Raw genomic sequence first — 19,358 nt, 5'->3', positions numbered from 1 at the left:
GGCGTCCGGCTGTGGCTAACAATCGCTAGCGCTTCATTAGAACATGCCGTGTGCTGCTACTCGCCAGGCCGTGGAAGCCCTTGCCTTCATGGAGCTGACGTTCTAGCGGGGGAGGCGGATGATAAGAAACATACACAGAAAACATAAAGAATATTAATGAAAAGTGCTAAGGACTAAAATGAAGCAGGAAAACGGATAGGAAATGTTGGAGGTGATTTACAATTTTAGATAGATAAGTTTTTGCGTTTGTTGTGCTGTTTGGCTTTTGCTGTGGACAGCGAACGTTTATACAGCACTTACTATGTTTCAGGCGTTGTTGTAAGTGCTTCTTGTGGATTAACTCATTTGATCTGACAGCAGCACTATGATGTGGTGCTGTTACTTTCCCCACTTCATAGATGAGGAATCTCAGGTAGGGAGAGGCTGCTCTACCTAAGGTCACACCACTGGCAAGGAGGGGAGCTGGGATGAGAAGAGTCCAAGCAATCCGAGTCCAGACTCTTAACCACCGTGGAGCATCCTATTGCTTTCTCTGACGCTGTTTTGAGAGCACTGACTGCACATAATGGCACTGTGTGGTCTGGACGAGCTCACAGAAACTCAGGGAAAGTTGAATGGCAGTTGGGAGTGAAGATAGTGTCCTCAGACAGATGACAGCGTGTTGCAGGGTGTGACGAAGCTCCAGGTGAACCGCAAGGCCGGGGGGACTCCAACGGTGGGACAGGACAGCCAGGGACGGCTTCCTGCTGGAAGGGTTTGAACTGGGCCTGGGGGGGGGCAGGACTGGGACTGAGCAGAGAGGAGTCGGGAAGGCACCGTTCCAGGGAAGAGGACGATAAGGACAGGAGCATGGAGGCCGGGCAGTCGGGGCAAGTGCTGGGACAGAGGTGGGGGGACACCAGAGGGCCGTATGGGGCTTCAGGAGGACAGCGGCAGGTGACAGGCTTGGGTGTCGGATCTCTCAGAGGCCTCTCTGTCGACGCAGGCTCCAGGGCTTTTGTGGGGGCTTTCGTCCTGAAGGAAGGAGGAGGTGGAGTCTTTTAGGGCCCAGCCGGCCACGTAAGCGCTGTGGCATCTTGGAGGAGTTCGTCTCCCTCCCTGAGGAGCCTGTTTGCTTACCTCTAAGATGGGGCATAATGGTACCTGCCACGGAGAATTGTTGCAAGAAGTTTGCATCTAGCACAAAGTAAATGGCTCAGTAAACGCTTCTGCCGGCTCTTGTTTCCAGTATGGTGCTTACTGTAGTCATGTTGTTGTTGACGTGATGACAGTCCCTGGAATCTCTTAATCAGCCTCTTTTTATTTAGCCCCTTCATATGCCTGGAGGTGGGGATGGGGACAACACGAAAAAAGGAGTTTCTCCTCACTGGGCTCATCCCGTGGTTTAAACTCCCAATTGCGTCCAGATGTGTAGAGAAAAAAGAAGTCATATATGCGCACGGGGATGAGACCAAGCCACGTGCCCCCCGCTGCAGCTGGCTTTTCTCTGAGTGCTCGGTGTTGTTTGTCCCCACACCGTGGTGTTTACAGACTGCTCTGCGGGTAAACACTCCTCACCCCGTGACTAATCGGGGCCATTTCTTTATCTCTGGGCACTAGGCAAGGATTTATGAGGGAAGGAGATCTTGTCTGCACACAAATAACCTAATAAATAACATCGCAGGGCGCCAGACACACGCTTGTCGGGACCCAGCTGTGGGATAAACACTTGGGCCGTGGCCTTTGCTGTTGGCGGCTGCAGAGGAGGATGCCCGGCCGGGAGGCGGCCCGCTGCCTGCCCACCTGAACGCGGGGGTCGGACTCGGCTCTCGGAAACTCCCAGCTGCCCCGTAGCTCCACGTGTAAAGTCAGACGCTGCTTCCCCCTCTCGTGGGCTTCACAGCTCGTGATGACCTGGGTTCTGACCCGAATTCTACCTCTTTCCAGCGTGTGACCTTGGGGAGTTAATTCCCCTCCTCTGCTCCTCATCTGTAAAATGGAGATAATAACAGGACCTCGCAAAGGGGCGTACTATGGTGATTAAATGAGATCACTCAGCACGGTGGTGTCCATGCAGGGGGCCCGGGGTGGGCTGGCGTGTGGCAGTAGAGCGTAGCAGCAGTGACGGGGTGGTGGTTATCTTGATTAGTTAGCTTTCAAGGCAAGCTCATTCTGTATGAAGCACAATTATACATATTAACTCACACTCGTTACAACCACCCTATGAAGGAGATACTGTTGTTGTTCACGGTTTAAAGATCAGGAAACTGAGGCACAGAGAAGTGACTTGTAGAAAGTTGACAGCTCCCCCTGGCAGAAGTGGCCTTCGCACCATGTCTGACAGTGCTTCGCAGCCCTCCGGGGTCCCGCGGTGCCCATGGTGATGCCCCACTCTCCCTGCCAGCATCCTGTGGCCCGTGGGCCCGGGAGAGCCCAGCGTGAGCAGCCGTGCCAAGCAGGAGGCCGGGCCCGAGGTTTCTGGGGCAGAGGGTGGTGGGACAGTGGGATACGTGTGGTGTGTTCTGTCTTCAGACGGTTAAGCGTCTGGCTCTGACCCACGCAGGGTATGACGCCGCTGATGTACGCCTGTGCTGCCGGGGATGAAGCCATGGTCCAGATGTTGATTGATGCCGGGGCAAACTTGGACGTCCAGGTGAGGAGGCCCCAAAGAGCCGCACCTGGGTCCCAGCCCAGCAAAAGACCACACCAAGGTCTCCATCGAGCATGCTGGGTGTGTTGTTTTGAGCGCCTGAGATGTGTCTTGGAGGTCTGCAAAGACAAGATGCACAGAGACCACAGTTAGAAAGAGGATTTGGGCTCTGTGTCTGAGAGGCATCTTCTTTCTCCCTTTCACCAACCTAATAATCCCCAGCCATCCCTACCATCCCCAGTTACTTCTAGCTCTGCCTCCCTCTGAGGCATAAAGTGCTTCCCCTCTGCCACCTTTTGCCCAGGGCAGGCATCACTAATTGAACATCATCCTTTCCTTTTAAGCCTTGTCCACATGATGCTCCAGGCACACACTACAAATCAAATGTAGAAAGCACTTGAGTTGGCTCCTGTTCACCATCCCTGCAGGGTACTTCCTTCACTCAGGGGCCCGTATCACCTGCACAGGAAACACTGATCCTTTGTGGGGTTTTCCAGGTTCCAAGCAACTCTCCCAGGCACCCATCCGTCCACCCCGACAGCCGGCACTGGACCTCGCTGACATTTGCTGTGCTGCATGGACACATCTCTGTGGTCCAGGTGAGCTCCTGCCAGGTGAACTCTGTACCCCTCCCTCAGCTTGCCAGGTGAGCTGGGCCCCAAGCACAGCCCCAGCCGCAGCTGCATGAGGGGTTGCCGCAAATCTGCTCACCTGATCGACAGCAGCGACCCACCCAGTGTGCCTAAGGAAGGGGCTAGGGGAAGGATACACGTGGAGTTTTAGGAAACAAGACCCAGGTCCAAGCAGCACCCAAGGCCCGTTGTGCCTCTTGACAGCTCTGTGTCCCCTTTGGTGAGTCTCTGGGCATGTCTGCTCGGCAGTCTCACCCCCAGCCCTCTTCCTGACCCTTCACTGTTCTCTCCCCTCGTGAGTTCTGCAGGGCCAGCTGTCCGTCCCGTTCTGTCCCCTCCCCACGAACAGGCTTAGTTTCTCTGTTTCCCAGTTCCGAGGGGACTCAGATTGGCACAGCTCACCTGTCAGCCGTTACCCACTGGCTGCTGCACAGCAAAGCCCCGACCTCAGCTCGGACTGGGCCTGCAGGGCCGTGCCCTGGGCTTGCCTGGACTGGCGCCCAGTTTCACCCCATGGGCAGCCTCTGCCCCCACGGCCCTGGCACTGGCACAGCTGGTTTCTGACTGACCAATCTCCAGCAGACGGCCGTCCCCCTGTGCCCCTCACACCACAGGGGACCGGGGGCAGCCTGGACGCCTCACTCCTGGCCTCCTGGCGGGGGCAGGCGGGCTTCCCCTAGACTGCCGCGCACGCTCTGAGGAAGGCCTGGTTTCCAGGAGCCTGGAAAGGCTGGAAGGTCACTCCCTCCAGAGCAGCCGGTCAGGGCAGGTGAGACGGAGCTGAAAGTCACCCACTGAGTCACACCAGCACCACCCCTGCCCTGAGGCAAAGCCAGGCCTGGCTCAGCTGGCACTGCTTGGTATCTGTTAACCCTGCCCTGTCTGTGCCCTGGCAAAGCCGGCCCTTGCTAGAATGGGAAGAGGCCCCCCGCTGTTCTGGACCAAGACACTCTGCTCCAGCCACCACCTGCCAGCCTGGGTTGGTGTCAGACCTCTCCGGCGAGATGCCTAAAAGCTGGTTGTTGAGCATAGTTTTGTTAAATCACCAATAATACTCCAAAGCCAGCCTCTCTTCCCATTTTGTAGATGAGGAGGACTGAGGCTCAGAGAGTTGAAGGATCTGCCCAGGTTACTCACTGGTTAGCAGCCAGCACTGGCACCCTGCTCTTTCTGACTCTAACACCTCCTGCCACCAGAGCCTCAGTTTACCCCTGTAGACTGGGGGCGGCACTTTCTTTCCTGCTTGTGTGCATGAGTTCTTGGGAAGGCTGTTGCAGCCAGCTTATGAGACAGCATTTCAAAGAAAGAAATAGCTCAGAAGTCCTCGTAGCTTAGGGGCTTGGGCTAGGGCTACAAGAGTTGAAGATGCTAGAAACTTTGAGCCCTGAGCGTAACCTGGAGTTCTAAAGTTCCAGTCCCTCGGCTGCCAGGTAGGCTGCGTCTCAGTCACATGCCTGGAGAGAAGCAAAGTCTCTGTCCCACAAAGCCTCCACCAGCCCTTCCCAGATGCCCCACCGTGCTGAGCGGTGCCCCCCTCCTCTGTGCCCCTGGCAGTTGCTGCTGGACGCTGGCGCCCACGTGGAAGGTTCTGCAGTCAACAGCGGCGAGGACAGCTTCGCGGAGACGCCCCTGCAGCTAGCCTCTGCGGCCGGTAGGTTTAGCACTGCCCTGCCCAGCGAGGGTCCTTCCCTGCAATGTCACCCAGCCTCCCTGGGGACATAGCTGGACGTACAGGGGTCTGTGGCGGGCCTCGCCTGAGCCATTGAGGGGCTTCCCCTCGCCCTGTGCTTCTGCTGAGCTCGGCGCCAGGCAGGACCCAGCAGGGCAGGGAGGCCCTTCCCTCTGGGGCCCGGGGAGGGGGCGCGGTGGCAGGGCACAGCCAGCCGCCTTCCTCCCGTCTCCCTCTCACCTCCACGTCACCCCCACCAAATGCAAATGAACGCGGGGTTTACTTATTTCTTCCTTCGTTCAGAGTCTGGAGGATCCCTCTCCCCCTTCGCCGTGCTCAGCACCTCTGCTCAGCCACCGTCTCACTGTCCCCGACGTTGTCCCCCTTGTCTTCCAGGGAACTACGAGCTGGTCAGCCTGCTGCTGAGCCGAGGCGCCGACCCCCTCCTCAGCATGCTGGAAGCCAACGGCATGGGCTCCTCCCTGCACGAGGACATGAACTGCTTCAGCCACTCGGCTGCCCACGGCCACAGGTGCCCGCCCGGGACTCCTGCATGTGTGACGTGGGCACCAAGATGAGCCTCCGTTTCCCCAGCGGGAGCAGAAGAGCTGGGCCCGGACACTGGCCAGAGACGGGGGCCTGTGTGTTAGGAAACCAGAAAGATGAGGGTCTCCACCAGCGCAGGGGCCCGGATGTTAGAGGCCCCGAGGTGCCGGGTGGTGGGCACACGAGGGAGGCTGGTTCCTGGCAGGCCTGGGACTGGAGCCCGGGCGGCCTGACGCCCAGGACAGGCCGTCCCATTGCCCAGGAAGACTCTGCCCTGTAGCTGCCAGGGCCTGCTCGGGACCACGTGGCTTCCCATGCTGCCTGCAAGGCCTCAGGGGCCCCGGGAGCTTCCACACCACGGACGGCTGAGCCATGAACAGGCTCCTGGTGGCTCTGCGTGAAATCGCATCCCGCTCCAGCAGCAGATGGTGGAGCTCGCTCTGGGGGGCCGGGCCCACCTGGGGTGCAACGGGGCAGCAGCAGGCGGGAGCCAGGGCTGTCAGGCGGCACCGGGGCCAGGGCGAGCCTGGAGGAGAGGTTATTAGAGGGCAGAGAAGGGGCCAGAAAGGCAGGGTGGGCAAGCAGGCCACCTGCTTCCGGTTCCCAGACTCGTGTTGCCACGAGACACATGCTCTTGCTGTGGTCCCTTCCCTGGGACCCCTTTTCCCTACGCCTTTCCCAGCCCCCCCATTCACCCACGCAGACTGCCCTCAGCCTTCAGGTGCCATGTCACCGTGGCTGCCTCCAGGCCACTCCATCCCTCCCCACGCCCGTATTCACCCCCACCGTGGCCTCGCCACCCTGCGTGGGGTTCCCTGCCTGCCCATCCTCCTCTCGCTCTGTCTGGGGCACGGGAAGGACCCTGGGGACAGGCACCAGGGCTGCTTCCCCTTCACACACGGAGCCCGGCACAAGGGAGGTGCTCTGCAGACTCCTGAGCCAGCAGGGCCTCAGATGAGGCGCCGACTCCAGCTGTCTGGCCCCTGGGGGTGGCCCTGGTCCTGCGCAGGGTGCAGGGGGTGTGCGGAGGGGCCCGCAGGGCTGCTGTGGAGGAGGTCGGCACACAGGGTGGCCTTTTGCATCCTGCTGTGCCGCTGCCATCCCAGGCGACAGGACGTGTTCACCCCCCGTATGGCGACACTCGGGCCCCACAGGGCTAAACGCAGTGGCGGGGGAGCCTGCTCTGTGCAGTCTGACCTTCTAGGTGTTCGTTCGTAAACCTGAGCAAATTCTGCGTCATTCACCTCACTTCATCCTTAGGAACAAGAGGGGCGACTGAGCCCTTAACGAGGCGTGTCCCCCGTTTCAGACGCTCTCGCACACGTAGCAGCCGTTTAGGCCCTGCCGGGCTTCAGGCTCTGCATTTGATGCCTTCACAGCAGCCTCCCGTTAGCCCTGGGACAGGGCGACGCTGACACCCTGCTCTACAGTGACAAAGCAGTCAGGGCTCAGAGAGGGCGGACAGCCAGTCTGAGGTCACACAGCCAGGATGGCAGAGCCTGCCCAACCCCAAAGCCTGTGACTTCTCCGCAATACCAGGGTGGCAGGAGGGAGGGGCTCCCTGCACCCTCCCCCTGACCCCCCCAGCTCGTGGGGACTGGTGTCCCCGCGTGGCAGAGGCAGACCGGGAGCTCCCTGAGCCCGCGATGCCCCGCGGCAGCCCGTCCGGGCAGTGGGGCGCTGGGCGGCAGCTCGGGCAGCCACTGCCTGCTGTGGGACCTCAGGCCCCACCCTCCTCCACCCCCGGCCCGCAGGAACGTCCTGAGGAAGCTCCTGACGCAGCCGCACCAGGCCAAAGCAGACGTGCTGTCCCTGGAGGAGATCCTGGCCGAGGGTGTGGAGGAGAGCGACACGTCCAGCCAGGGCAGCGGCAGCGAGGGGCCCGTGCGGCTGAGCCGGACCCGCACGAAGGCCCTGCAGGAGGCCATGTACTACAGCGCCGAGCACGGCTACGTGGACATCACCATGGAGCTGAGGGCGCTGGGTAAGGCCGCGCAGGGATGCATGCACACACGCACGCACATATGCACGCATGTGCACATGTGTACACACACACATGTGGACACAGTCACTCCCTGCTGCCCTTCATCAGGCCAGGGGGGCGGGGCCCACAGGGCGGCTGGGCACAGGGCGTGGCCAGGCCAGGAGGTGCCCTGGGCCTCAGACAGTCCTCAGAGTGACACCTCTCGAGGGCTCGGCCCCAGCCCTCTGCCCTCAGGCTCTGTCCTCCCCGGCTGCCCCTTGGCTGGCACAGCTCAGGGCTGTGTAGCGCACTGAGCCCCGTGAGCCACCCTGCCTGTCCTCGGCCAGCCTCCGTCGCTGCTTCGGTCTTCCAGTCTGTGGACTGTCTGTGTCCTCCAGGGAGGCTGTTCAGACAGACACACAGACTTGGGTCAGAGCCCGTGTTGGCCACACACCATGTAATCTCTCCAAGTCTCCATTCCCTTCTCTGCCCGGGGGTTTGGTGCTCACGATCATCATCTAGGAATGGGATGATGTCACCTAAAGCATGAGGCGCGGTGCCTGCTGCGAGCACTTGGAACCCGGCAGCCAGGCTGTCATCACAGGGCCGCCACACGCAACCCCCCGGGGCTGGGCCGGAGCAGTGAGTCGCCTGCCTCCGTGTTCCTTGCTGTAAAGTGGGGCTGTCGCTCCCACCTGCGGTCGGTAACCTGAGGGTGCTAGCACCACCTCCAACAGCGTGTCCCTGGGAATGCCATCTCTTGTAATCCCCAGTGAGGCCGGGGCTAAGAAGCCATCTCTCTCATTACCAGGAACGTGACTAGTTTATGTCTTGAACTGCCCCCGGCAGCTGTAAGCGACTCTGGGGCCCCACTGACACGCTGTGGGGAGCTCGTGCACAGTCATCGTCTGCCCCGGGTGTGCACGGACAGGCCAGCCTCCTGGGGGCTGGGCCCCCCTCTGTGACAGGGGCAGGTTCACTTCAGGGCCTGTGTGTCCTTGAATGCCCTGCGTATTTTCCAGGCACCCGAGTCCACCTGGCCACCCCTCCAGAATTAATAGGTCCTCCCTAGCAAATAATTTTGGGGTCCAACAAGCAACAGGGCTCCTGTGGGCCGTGGGGCCACACTCACAAATCCCCCGCCGGGCTGTCAGTTTTCAGAGCTCGGGTTCCCTGTGTCAGGCCACAGCCATTCCTCCACCTCATCCAGAGAGAACCTGGAACTGCCCTCTGACCACCCAGCAAGGCCTGTTGGCGTGAGCTAGGGCTTTCACTGTGTGGCCGAACCAGGCGAGACAGCCGCTCAGCACACAGCGAAGGGGCGGTGGGGCACTCCACGACACGGGGCACGTCCTGCCGGAGAACGGTGGGGTCGGCATGGGCAGCGCGCTGCCAAGGCGCGTGACTGCCTGCCTTTCCCTGCCTGGGCCAGGTGTGCCCTGGAAGCTGCACATCTGGATCGAGTCGCTGAGGACCTCCTTCTCGCAGTCGCGGTACTCGGTGGTGCAGAGCCTCCTGCGGGATTTCGGCTCCATCAAGGAGGAGGAGTACAATGAGGAGCTGGTGACCGAGGGCCTGCAGCTCCTGTTCGACATCCTCAAGACTAGCAAAGTGAGTGTGGCCGGCAGCCCCCACCCCACGCCCAGGGAGCCCCGGGTTCCCCAGCCCACAGCCCCGACCCGGGCCACAGGACAGACGGGTGGATGGACACACAGACAGGCAGACACAGGCACCCCCACGCACACGGACGGACGCCCACCCCCAGCACGCAGACTCAGCGGCCCGGCTGCAGAGGGCAGGGGCCGTGGATGTGTCTGGACTGGAACTTGGCCAGAAAAGCCATTTGGGGACTCGCTGATGGAAGCGCAGGCATCTCTTGCCAAGCCAGATCCAGCAGGAACAAAAGACAGCGGCTGCCCTAATCCAGACCTGGACTTTTGACACCAGCCTGACGTATCTGCTGCTGTAATCAGCGGCACGGGGACAAGCTAACGGGCCTCTCTCCCTCTCCCGCAGAACGACTCTGTCGCCCAGCAGCTGGCTGCCATCTTCACCCACTGCTACGGCTCCAGCCCCATCCCCAGCATCCCAGAGATCCGGAAGACCCTGCCGGCCAGGCTAGGTGAAGGCCCGTCTCCATGCACCCTGCCCTCGTCCTTCCCTCCCTCATCTCTGAGTGCCAAGGCCTCGGCCTCAGTCTCTCTGTCCCTCACCTTTGTGTCCCTGCCCCGACACACACCTCGCAGCACACTTAAGAAACTCCCAGAGGTGGACGCCTCGGCCACGTCCCTCTCCCTCCCTTCTTCGCAGATCCTCACTTTCTGAACAACAAGGAGATGTCGGATGTGACCTTCCTCGTGGAAGGAAAGCTGTTTTATGCACATAAAGTCCTGCTGGTGACAGCGTCCAACAGGTAGGCAGCCTCGGATAACAAAGCCCCAGCCCTAGGGATGCAAGGGCAGCTGGTTTCAGATTCGAGGTGACAGAGGGCGGCCGGCTGGGGCTGTAGCCCACCTGCCCCATGTGGGGAATTGAGGCAGGCTGGGTGGGGCAGGAGGAGTGGGCCGGAGTCCTCCAGGGGGAGGTAAGAGGGGGTCTTCTTTCTGGCCCGGGTATTGTTTTTGATTATTAGAAAACATAAATATCCTGGAACAAGGAGTCAGTGTTCTGGCCACAGGCGTCAGATCGCGTGTATGGGGGCAGCAGTGACAGAATGGGGCTCAGCCCCGCTGTCAGCACTGTGTAAAATGTCACTTGCTGAGAATTATTTTGGGAGCACGGCAGTAATCTTTCAAATGCCCTGTCTCCCGGTAGCGGGTCAGGTGACGGATGGTGCCGTCACTGCTCAGTGATGGACAAAAAGTCACGTTCAAAACCTGCCTTGTTCCGTCTCCTTTGCTCCAGGTTTAAGACGCTGATGACCAATAAATCAGAGCAAGACGGGGACAGCAGCAAGACCATTGAGATCAGCGACATGAAGTACCACATTTTTCAGGTGGGTGGGTCTTGGTGCGGCCATCTGGGGGAATGTCCTCCCCCCAGGAGCCTGCCCTAGGGGGCAGCTGTGCGTCGCTCTCCTAATTTTCCAGGCTGCTCCCAGTGGTTCTGTGTTTTGTTGAATCGTCGGCCCATTTAGAGCATCCGGGTCTTTCCCTGTGCCAGAGCAGCCATCAGTTGTGCGGCTGCAGCTTCAGAGCCTGTCCCACAGGTCCCGGGCTCTTGCCACTGGACAGGTGGGCCAGGCAGCCTACAGACGTGTGAGGACAGGCACGTGCCACACATGTGGCCTGGGGGCCCTTGTCGTCAGAGTGAGCTCCCGGCACATGAGCATCACCGAGAGCTTGCTGGGAATGCAGGACCCCAGGCCCCAGCCCACGCCTCCTGCACCAGAACATGCATCGTCACAGGATGCCCAGGTGGCTCGTGTGCAGTTTGGGGAGTGCTGGTGTAGGCCGGTCACTGCCCCCAGCATCACCCCCCAGCCATGCTGGCCAAGCAGAAAAGGCCGTGAGGAGCACATCCTGGTTATAGAAGATGAAAGTCAAGTCTTCTAGGCTCTGGGTTTTGCAGAACACAGAAAGTTACGTAATAGAAACTCCTGTCGGAGCCAACGAGGTCTGGAGGCAGAGCCCTGGCTGGGATCTCAGCTGAGCCCCGGTGAGAGCTCCTTTCGGGAAAGCAGTGACTGGAGACTTCTAGGTTGTGCAGGGGCTCAGGGCTGACCCTTAAGGGCTGGGACTGAGGCCAGGAGGCAGCAGGTGGGTGGACCCAGGGCCTTGCCCTGCGCAGGGTGGGTTTGTGGTGGAATGGGTGTGATCCCAGGCGGCCACCATCTGAGGTGGCTCAGTTCCTCTTTCATGTTCCCTTTAGTCACTTATTTAGTATTTAGCCATTTATGGGTGGAAGGAGCAGCAAACTGGATGGATCCTGCCCACAAGGAGACAGGACTATGGAAGAGTGTGATGGTTGTGGTGAGGGAAGCCCAGGGGGTTCTTGGGGTGCAGGAAAGGTACGTGGGGAGATGAGGGATGCCTCCTGCAGGCAGTGACGGGCTGGGGTCTCAAGGACTGGGCCAGGCAGCCAGTTGTCCGGGGCTCCAGGTGGAGGGAACAGCACATGCTAAGTCCCAGAGGCCAGAGTCTGTGACGTGTGCAGGAAATGCCCTCTGGTCTAGTCTGGACAACAGTTCAGAAGAACATCCAGAAGTGAGTCTGAAGCTGCCCCACGGAGCCATAGCAGGGAGGGCTCAACCTTTAACCCAGGGACAGTTGGAAGCTCTGAACGTTTGAAGCAGAGGATGAGGTCGTGAGCACTGACGGCGAGGCGGGCCTGGTTCTGAGTGCTTTGCCCGTTTTCCACGTGAGCCTCAGCACAGTTCTAGGAGGTGTCGGGGGTATTGTCATCCCCTCTTGGTAGGTGAGGGGCCAGATACGCAGAGAAGTTGAGTAACTTGCTGAAGGCCACATAGCTGGGGAGAGAGAGAACCAGAACTCAAAGCTAGGGTGTTTGGAGTGGCCAAGTTTGCATTTAGAGGTGAAGAAGGGGTTGAAGGGGACATGGCTACTTCCAGGGGGCCAGCTAGGAGCAGGTGAGGAGTCCAGCTGAGTGGCTGGTGCTGGGTGGTGGCTGGTGGGATGAAGGGAAGTAGAGCAGGGGAGTGCAGATGGGCCCTGGTAACTGACGGCCGTAGGGCCCAGGGTCTGGCACAGGCAGCAGAGTGGTGGCTCCTCCCCGTCCCCTGATCCGAACTCTCTGGGGAGGAGGCAGCTTGGGACACGTGTTTGGCTAAGAAGCCCAAAGTCCAGGTGCGCTGGGGTCACGGTCAGATCAACAGGAGGCAGGTCCGGGAGGGGCGGCCGGGATTGGTGGGGAGTGGAGTGCACACGTGTGGACATGGTGGCCCCGGCCGGCAGGGGAGAGTGTGCTGACTCAGCTGCCCACCAAGGCTGCCACCGCTCACCTGGCACAGGGGAGGGCTGAGCAGCCCCTTGATGACTTCTCGGGGTGGTTGGGAGGTAAATGGGGATGTCAGGTCTCACATGTGGGCCTTGGAAGTGTCCGGCCCTCCCTTACCCGGCCTCTCTCTGAGTTCTGCTCCAGCCTGGCCCAGGGCACCGGCCTTGCCCCGTGGGTTCTCTGGGAATAGAACTCTGCCATTATGTGGGGCGTCACTTCAGGGGGGGGCCTCCAGACTTTGGCTCCTGCGTTCTGGGCTCCCTTGGAGGGGTCGGCCTGAAGCCACCCATCCAGCTTCCCTACCAGCCTGGGAGTTTCAGAGCTGTCTCCAGATACCTCGCTGGCTCTCACTGTGCTGGGGAGGGCGGGTTACTTGTGTTTTCTGGAGGAAGAAGGAGATCGAGGCAGTACAGTCAGATAGAAAGATAATGTGGGCCACGTAGCATAATTTAAAATGTACTACTAGTACATTAAAAAAAGCAGGTTAATTTTAATATATTAGTTAACCCAGTATAGCCAAAACATTATCATTTCAACATGCAATCAATGTAAAAAGTTAGAGATATTTTGCAGCTTTTTCATACTGAGATTTCAAAATCCAGTATGATTTAACAGAGCACATCTCAGTCCAGACCGGGCACATTTCAGATGTTCAGCAGCACAGTTCTAGTGACTTGCCCAGGTCACTGTCAACTAAACCCAGGCATTGGGGACTGGCTCAGAAGGGCCCAACCTTGCCTTTCCAACCTGGCTTCTGCAGTCTGGGCTTCCCGGCGGCCCCTGAGGGCCGAAGGAAACTGCTGCCTGCAGCTGGTCCTGCCTGGGGCTTTTCCTCGAGCAGCCCTCTGGCTGCCTAGCCCCAAGGGCTGCCCGGTTTTGAGAGGCAGGTGACCCACGTCCTGCCAGGGGCTGCCAGGCTGTGCAAAATTAATCTGCCGTTGCCTGCAGCCTGCCCAGCTCCCTTAGCAAGGCTCCAAGCGAGCAGCTTTGTGGCCTCATATGCATTCAGGTGGCCTCAGGGAGACGTATGGACCACAGATGGCTGGGCCTTGCCAAAACCAACTCCCAGGATGCAGCAGGAGGTCGCTGCAGGCTGTGGCCGCCTGTGTCCCTGGCCCAGGCCCTTGCCAAGGGGCTGCCCTGAGGCCATCCCTTAGCAGAGTCCTGGAAGATGCGATCTGCCTGCCCACGCCCACCCCAGGCCTAGGCCTCCTGGAGGGACAGACGGACATTTAACGTACAATCCCAGGCTCCACACAGATCCAGCAGGGGTTGCAGGAGGCCCTGGGAGCTTCCCACTCCTCTGAGGGAGAGGCTGACGTCCCCCATCTCCCGGGGGAGGCTGGCAGCCAGCCTCCTCTCCTGTCCCCTCGAGGTCGGGCTGTCTCCTAGACCCTCTGGTGCCTCCTCAGCCCAAGGGCTGGTCCTAACAGAGCCCGACTGTGCCGGCAGAGCTGTGTTTACTTACACACTTGCCAGTTCCTTGCTGGGGCTGTTTCTTTAGCCAACTAGAAAGAATTGTTTTTCTTTTTTCCAACTGGGAACCTCACTTGCTCCAGCGCGATGGCAGAGTGTGTAACTGAGACCTTGGCACAACTAGATATAGTTCCCCTCCCAGACCGCCACGTCTGGTGGCCTGGGCTCTGTGCTTTCGTTCCCAGGGAGTCAGAATGTGTGACTCGTCTCCACAGCGGAGTCCTAGCACAGACAGGGACAGGCCAGAGGTGGCTTTCTGACGGTAGCCGGTTGTTAGACAGTCGTCTCCTCCGAGCCCTGTGGCTCTGTGTAAAATGAGCCATGAGCAGGGTGGGGCCGGGGGCAATGCGAGAGCGAGGAGACCCGAGGGATTTGAATCAAGTCATCTTCCTTCCCTGGGCCTCAGTTTCCCCAGCTCTGAATAGCGTCTCGCCTCTTCGGCCCATGGGGCTGTCATTAGGATCAAAAAGAAACCACCCCACGGAAGGGAGCGTGTCACACGGGCAGAGTCAGGAGAGAGGGTCTCGGGATTGGCTTCTAGAGGCAGCGTTCTGGGGAAAGACCAGTGTTTGAGCGTTGGGGGACCAGCAGGCAGAGGGACAGGATGGGAGGGCAGGCGGTGCGCCATCCTGCGGGGGCTTGGTGACGTGGGTCCCTTCGGCTCACTCGGGCCTGTCCCCTGCAGCTGATGATGCAGTACCTGTACTACGGAGGAACCGAGTCCCTGCACATCCCCACCGCTGACATCCTGGAGGTGAGTGCCTGGGGGAACGGCCCCATCTCCCACTCCCTCTGTGAGGGCCTTGTGGGGTCCGTTCCCTGCCCGGAGAGCAGGAACTGTGCACACAGGCCCCACCTGGGCTTAGAGAGGGACTCCCCCGGTGGGGATGGTCAGGGCGGCCAGGAGGACCGGGTGGGGAGCTCAGGGCACCCAGAGCTGGCCGTGGGCACCCAAGGCCTGCCTCGCCTCCCTGCCAGCTGCTGTCGGCTGCCAGCCTGTTCCAGCTGGACGCCCTGCAGAGGCACTGCGAGATCCTGTGCTCCCAGACCCTCAGCGTGGAGAGCGCCGTGAACACCTACAAATACGCCAAGGTGAGGCCCAGGGACGCCACCAGCCCTCTCCCACCACATGGTCTGCTCCACGCAGCCTGGCCGTGCTGGGGGTGGGCCGGGAAGTGCAGGGGTAGAGGCTCGGCCCGGCCTCCCTACACCACCCTGCAATCCACAAGCTTCTTCCAAAAGTGCAAAGACCAAGTCACATCCCTATGTAAGCCCTCCAGAGGTTCTCCTCTGCCTGCAGGCTGAATAAAAGCCGGCCCCAATCATGCCTCACACGCCAGGGGCCGCCCACATCTCCCCTCGCCCACCAGACCACACAGCCCTGTGTTCTCAGCTTGTCCCCACGCCGGGGCTCTCATGACAGCTCTTCCCTCTTCCTGGAAAGCTCCTGCCCTAGCTCTTCACCAGACCAGCCCTTTGCCTTCATCAGCTGAGGTCCCCAGGCCGCCTCTGGCCACCCTGTCACTCCACCACAATGCCAGCTTTATCTCCTGCACAGCCTCGAGCACTGTCTGCACCTACCTTGCTTGTCTGGGGTTCCTTGGATTCTGTCTCCCCCGAACTAGAACATCAACAGCCTTGCAGAGACCTTGACCTTAGAACCTAACGCCCAGCGCCTGGCCCAGGGTGGGCATTTGGTATTTGTCGAATGAATGGTTATCGAGCATTTACCCTGTGCACGCTCATGTGCCGGGCCCTGTGCTGGATGCTGGACAGTCCCTGTCCCTGCCCTTAGGAAGGGGCTTCCAATCATGGGGATGACTGCCACTTAACGAGGCAGCGTGACAGTGCGATGTACGCAAGGAAAACGATGGGAGCCCAGAGTAAGACTTCAGTAACATTCCTGGTGGCACAGCTGGGATTTGGACCCAGATGGGTCCTTCTCCAAGGAGATGGTTACGGAAGCAATTCAGATAAGGGGAGGTGGCCTCAAGATGCAGAGACAGGGAACAACGCCCCCAGGACCCGGGTGAGGCTTAAGCAGGACGTTGGCCATGTGTAAGACTTGGGGGAGGGTGGGTGGTTTCAGGTGTGGCTGTGCTAAGGCCATGGGCCTCACGGCTCCTCTCTCTGCCCCTGCAGATCCACAATGCCCCAGAACTGGCCCTGTTCTGTGAGGGCTTCTTCCTCAAGCACATGAAGGCCCTGCTGGAACAGGACTCCTTCCGGCAGCTCATCTATAGCCGCAGCAGCAAAGTGCAGGGCCTGGACCCGCTGCAGGACCTGCAGAGCACCCTGGCCGAGCGCGTGCACTCTGTCTACATCACCTCCCGGGTGTGAGGCACCTGCGGGGGTGGCAAAGGCCACCCGGGCCTGTAGACATGCGAGGGCCCCGCCAGGTGGTTGTAGGTCCTCTTGGAGCCAGGCTCTCGGGGGCTCAGTTTCCCTCTCCTTCCCCAGCTGCCAGTACTGGTGTTGATCTGTCCTCGGGTAGGCAGTTGAGCCCTGAGCCCACCTGTCACAAGGCAGCCCACCCTCAGCTCCTCTGCCCCAGGGCTAACAGTTTGATGTGGCCAAAAGGTGGTCCTTCTCTCCAGCCCCACGGTTTGCACCTTGAGGGCCCCGAGCACTCACCTGTGCGCCCTGTCCCCTCCTGCAGGCCAGCAGCTGGTCCTGTCCCCTGTCTGCTCCAGTGCTCTGACCAGGCCCTAGGGCCTCAGGAAGCTCAGACTGTGCCAGCTGGGCTCCGGGGGCAGGAGGATCCCCATGACCGTATAGAATGTACGCTCTGCCTGGGCCCCAGGCCATTTCATTCAAAGGCTGGTATTTCTCTTCCTAAATGTCACATAGAAAAGGCTGCCCAAATCCCTGGACTTATTCCTCAAGGCTTTGAAAGGCTTAATACAGCCCCCCAGGGGCCTGGGGATCCCCACACAGAGGGCCACTATTGAGTCCCCCATTTTCTTTGGTGTCTGGGCCTGCAGACCACCCCCCACTCCCCCCCACCCCCTGCCTTGGGACTGCCAACTTGCTCAGTTAGGTAGAGGGCAGGTTCCCAGCTGACGGCGTCTGAGCCCAGGGAAGCATGGGGGTGCAGGGGGCGCACGGCAGGAGCCCAGTGACCTCAGCTCTTGTTTTGCTGCCGTTTTGGGGACCAAAGTAAAGCGGTTGAAACCCCAAGCCTGTACTTAGGTTGCCTCTGTTGGCTCAGGAAGTGGAGCCTAAACATCCTTCCTGGCAAATTTCCTTTGAGGCCTGGCGAGTGGGGCAAACACTTCTCCATGGGGACAAAGGACAGGGCTTCAGTGGAAGGGAAGGGCTGGGAGAAGAGGCTCTCCTGCCCTGTCCCCTGCCCGACACTCTCACACTCTGGGCTCTGGGCACTCTCCGACAACTGTCATATTTATGGGCCAGACACTGAGGGGGCATGGAGGTTGGCTTGCTCTGGGTGCAGCTGCTTCAGCTGTCTGGCCACACCTTAGAAACTATTTATTCACCAAAGCCCCCGGGGCATTTCAGGAGGTGTCACCTGGGCCACCTTGAAAAGCCCCAGGGGTTTGCAATCTTGGAAAATATTTTTGACTAGCTGCTTGAGCTGGATGTATAAAGGAATAGGCGTTATTTTATTGCTGTAATATTGTATGATACTTTAACTGTACATTAATGTTGTCACTTATTGTAAATGTCCCATGGTTTTATTAACAATAAACACCCATTAACAATGACCTTGGCCTGACTGCTCAGAGTTCAGGGCTGGGGAGGAGTCCATTGGGGCTGGGAAGAAATCCCAGAGCCTGTTCTGTATAACTCAGGTCTCCTTGTATTTCAGAGGGAAAGACCACCCCACCATCAAAGCTATGCTGTGGCCACCCCACACTTACCTCTCCCCAAGACCAGATCCACCCCTCACCCACTAGGGGCAGGAGCTAGTACTTCCCTCATTTCGTTGTCCTCATCTATGAAATGAGGTAGATGATACAGCTCACATTCACTGAGCACGTATGTGCCGCTAGGAGCCACATGACTGAGGAATAAGACAGCACTGGGCTTTCCTGACCACTGTGCCCAGACCCCTCCACAGCTCCTGCCATGGACCTAGCTTGGGACTTGCCTTCAGAGGCGCCTGTAGACCCTAGCACAGCCCCTAACTGCGTGGCCCGCCAAGGCGGGGCAGGGCCTTCTCCCCCCAGGCCTGGCATGATGAAAGGCACCTGTCCCTGGGTGGCTGCAGCCTCCAAGCCCTGCTGAGCCCGAGCTGGCTCTGCCACCACCCGGACACTGGCAGAGGTAACGAGACAGGGTGGTGAGCCATGACTCGGGCCCAAGGGTTTTCTGGGACTTGGTTGTAGTTTAAGGTGCAAAGCCCCAGCAGAAATAAAGGCTTTTTTTTATAGAAATTCCTGAGGTCACTGAGAACCGGACGAGTTAGGGGGATGACAGGAAGACTTTGCCCACCTTTCAGCTTTGCTGGCCTGGGGAGCACAGCAGGGTAGCACAAAGCCCTCCAAGGGCCTTGTGGCCACCTGGACCCGTGCTGCCCCCTGGGGGCCGAGGGCGGAGGCACACCGCTCTGCACCCTGCTCCCGCGCAAGAGGCCCGGGAAGGTGCGGGAGGGGGTGGGGGTCGTTCCTCCCCAGCACTTGCGATAGGACAGGGCTACTCTTCAGGGGTCTGTGTCCAGTAAGTTCCCCCACTCCCTACACCCACAGCTCCACAGCACATGCCTCGCTCAGGACCCAGCCTAAAAAGGCGAGATCTAGTTACGCTCTGGCTCTAGGTGGGGGCTCAGCCATTTTCTTTTCTCTTTTGGGAGGGTAGGCAGGGGGGTTAAAAGGAAGTGGAGGTAGGAGGGGGCAGCAGGGCCCCTTTGAGCCTTCGTGAAGCAGAATCACACTTTTGAACAAATATTTAAAGTTAAATAGGAAAAAAAGTCATCATTCTTCCAAAGGGCTAGACTCCAATGAAAATGATCACTTACCCACAACTTACCCGCAGCTGGACCTCCCCCCAATTCGGGGCCGGTACCCCGGGGCCATCCCTGCCCCAGCTGCCCGCTTCGGGCTATTGGCAGCCACAGGCAGGCTGGGGGAGAGGAAAGTGGGCTTCTCCTTGCAGGAACCCTTGGTAACAAGGGCTGAGCGCATCAGCTCCATACAGGGGTCTCTCTCCTCCAGCTCCACAGGAAACCCCTCTCCAGCTGTGGAGGCTGCCAGAGTCCACTCCTGGGCCAGCAAGGCTTACAGTAAGATGGTCTCCCTCCGAGGCTGGCTGGTCTCCTGCTGACATTTCTCTTTCCTTCCTGCTCTCTGCCCATTACCCCTTCCCACAAGTCCCCCATGCCAGATGCAGGGTGATCACAGCTTTCTCAACAGAACCAGCCACTGCAGGGAGCCTCGGGCCTTTCCCTTGCAGGCCTCCTTGGACACCCTCTGCAGCTGCCCTGATGTTTAACTTCACCAACTGTTTATAAACATCAAGGGCATCCTC

The 19,358-nt window shown here is 59.5% G+C and overlaps 1 protein-coding gene across 1 annotated transcript in view; it reads left to right on the top strand.

The window, feature by feature from the left end:
- ABTB2 (ankyrin repeat and BTB domain containing 2) overlaps nucleotides 1–16,343 on the top strand; it is a 167,005-nt gene extending 150,662 nt beyond the window's left edge. The window contains exons 6-17 of the mRNA XM_045557782.1: nucleotides 2,543–2,632; nucleotides 3,127–3,228; nucleotides 4,816–4,912; nucleotides 5,327–5,462; nucleotides 7,231–7,460; nucleotides 8,872–9,050; nucleotides 9,456–9,561; nucleotides 9,750–9,852; nucleotides 10,344–10,434; nucleotides 14,557–14,625; nucleotides 14,850–14,963; nucleotides 16,014–16,343. Coding sequence (XP_045413738.1) covers nucleotides 2,543–2,632; nucleotides 3,127–3,228; nucleotides 4,816–4,912; nucleotides 5,327–5,462; nucleotides 7,231–7,460; nucleotides 8,872–9,050; nucleotides 9,456–9,561; nucleotides 9,750–9,852; nucleotides 10,344–10,434; nucleotides 14,557–14,625; nucleotides 14,850–14,963; nucleotides 16,014–16,211 — 1,515 coding nt within the window. The 3' untranslated portion in view covers nucleotides 16,212–16,343. The remainder of the gene's footprint in view (nucleotides 1–2,542; nucleotides 2,633–3,126; nucleotides 3,229–4,815; nucleotides 4,913–5,326; nucleotides 5,463–7,230; nucleotides 7,461–8,871; nucleotides 9,051–9,455; nucleotides 9,562–9,749; nucleotides 9,853–10,343; nucleotides 10,435–14,556; nucleotides 14,626–14,849; nucleotides 14,964–16,013) is intronic.
- Nucleotides 16,344–19,358: the final 3,015 nt, after the last annotated feature.

The sequence above is a fragment of the Lemur catta genome, chromosome 7, assembly GCF_020740605.2.
Source record: "Lemur catta isolate mLemCat1 chromosome 7, mLemCat1.pri, whole genome shotgun sequence".
NCBI lineage: Eukaryota > Metazoa > Chordata > Mammalia > Primates > Lemuridae > Lemur > Lemur catta.
This window is presented reverse-complemented; position numbering and strand designations above follow the sequence as displayed.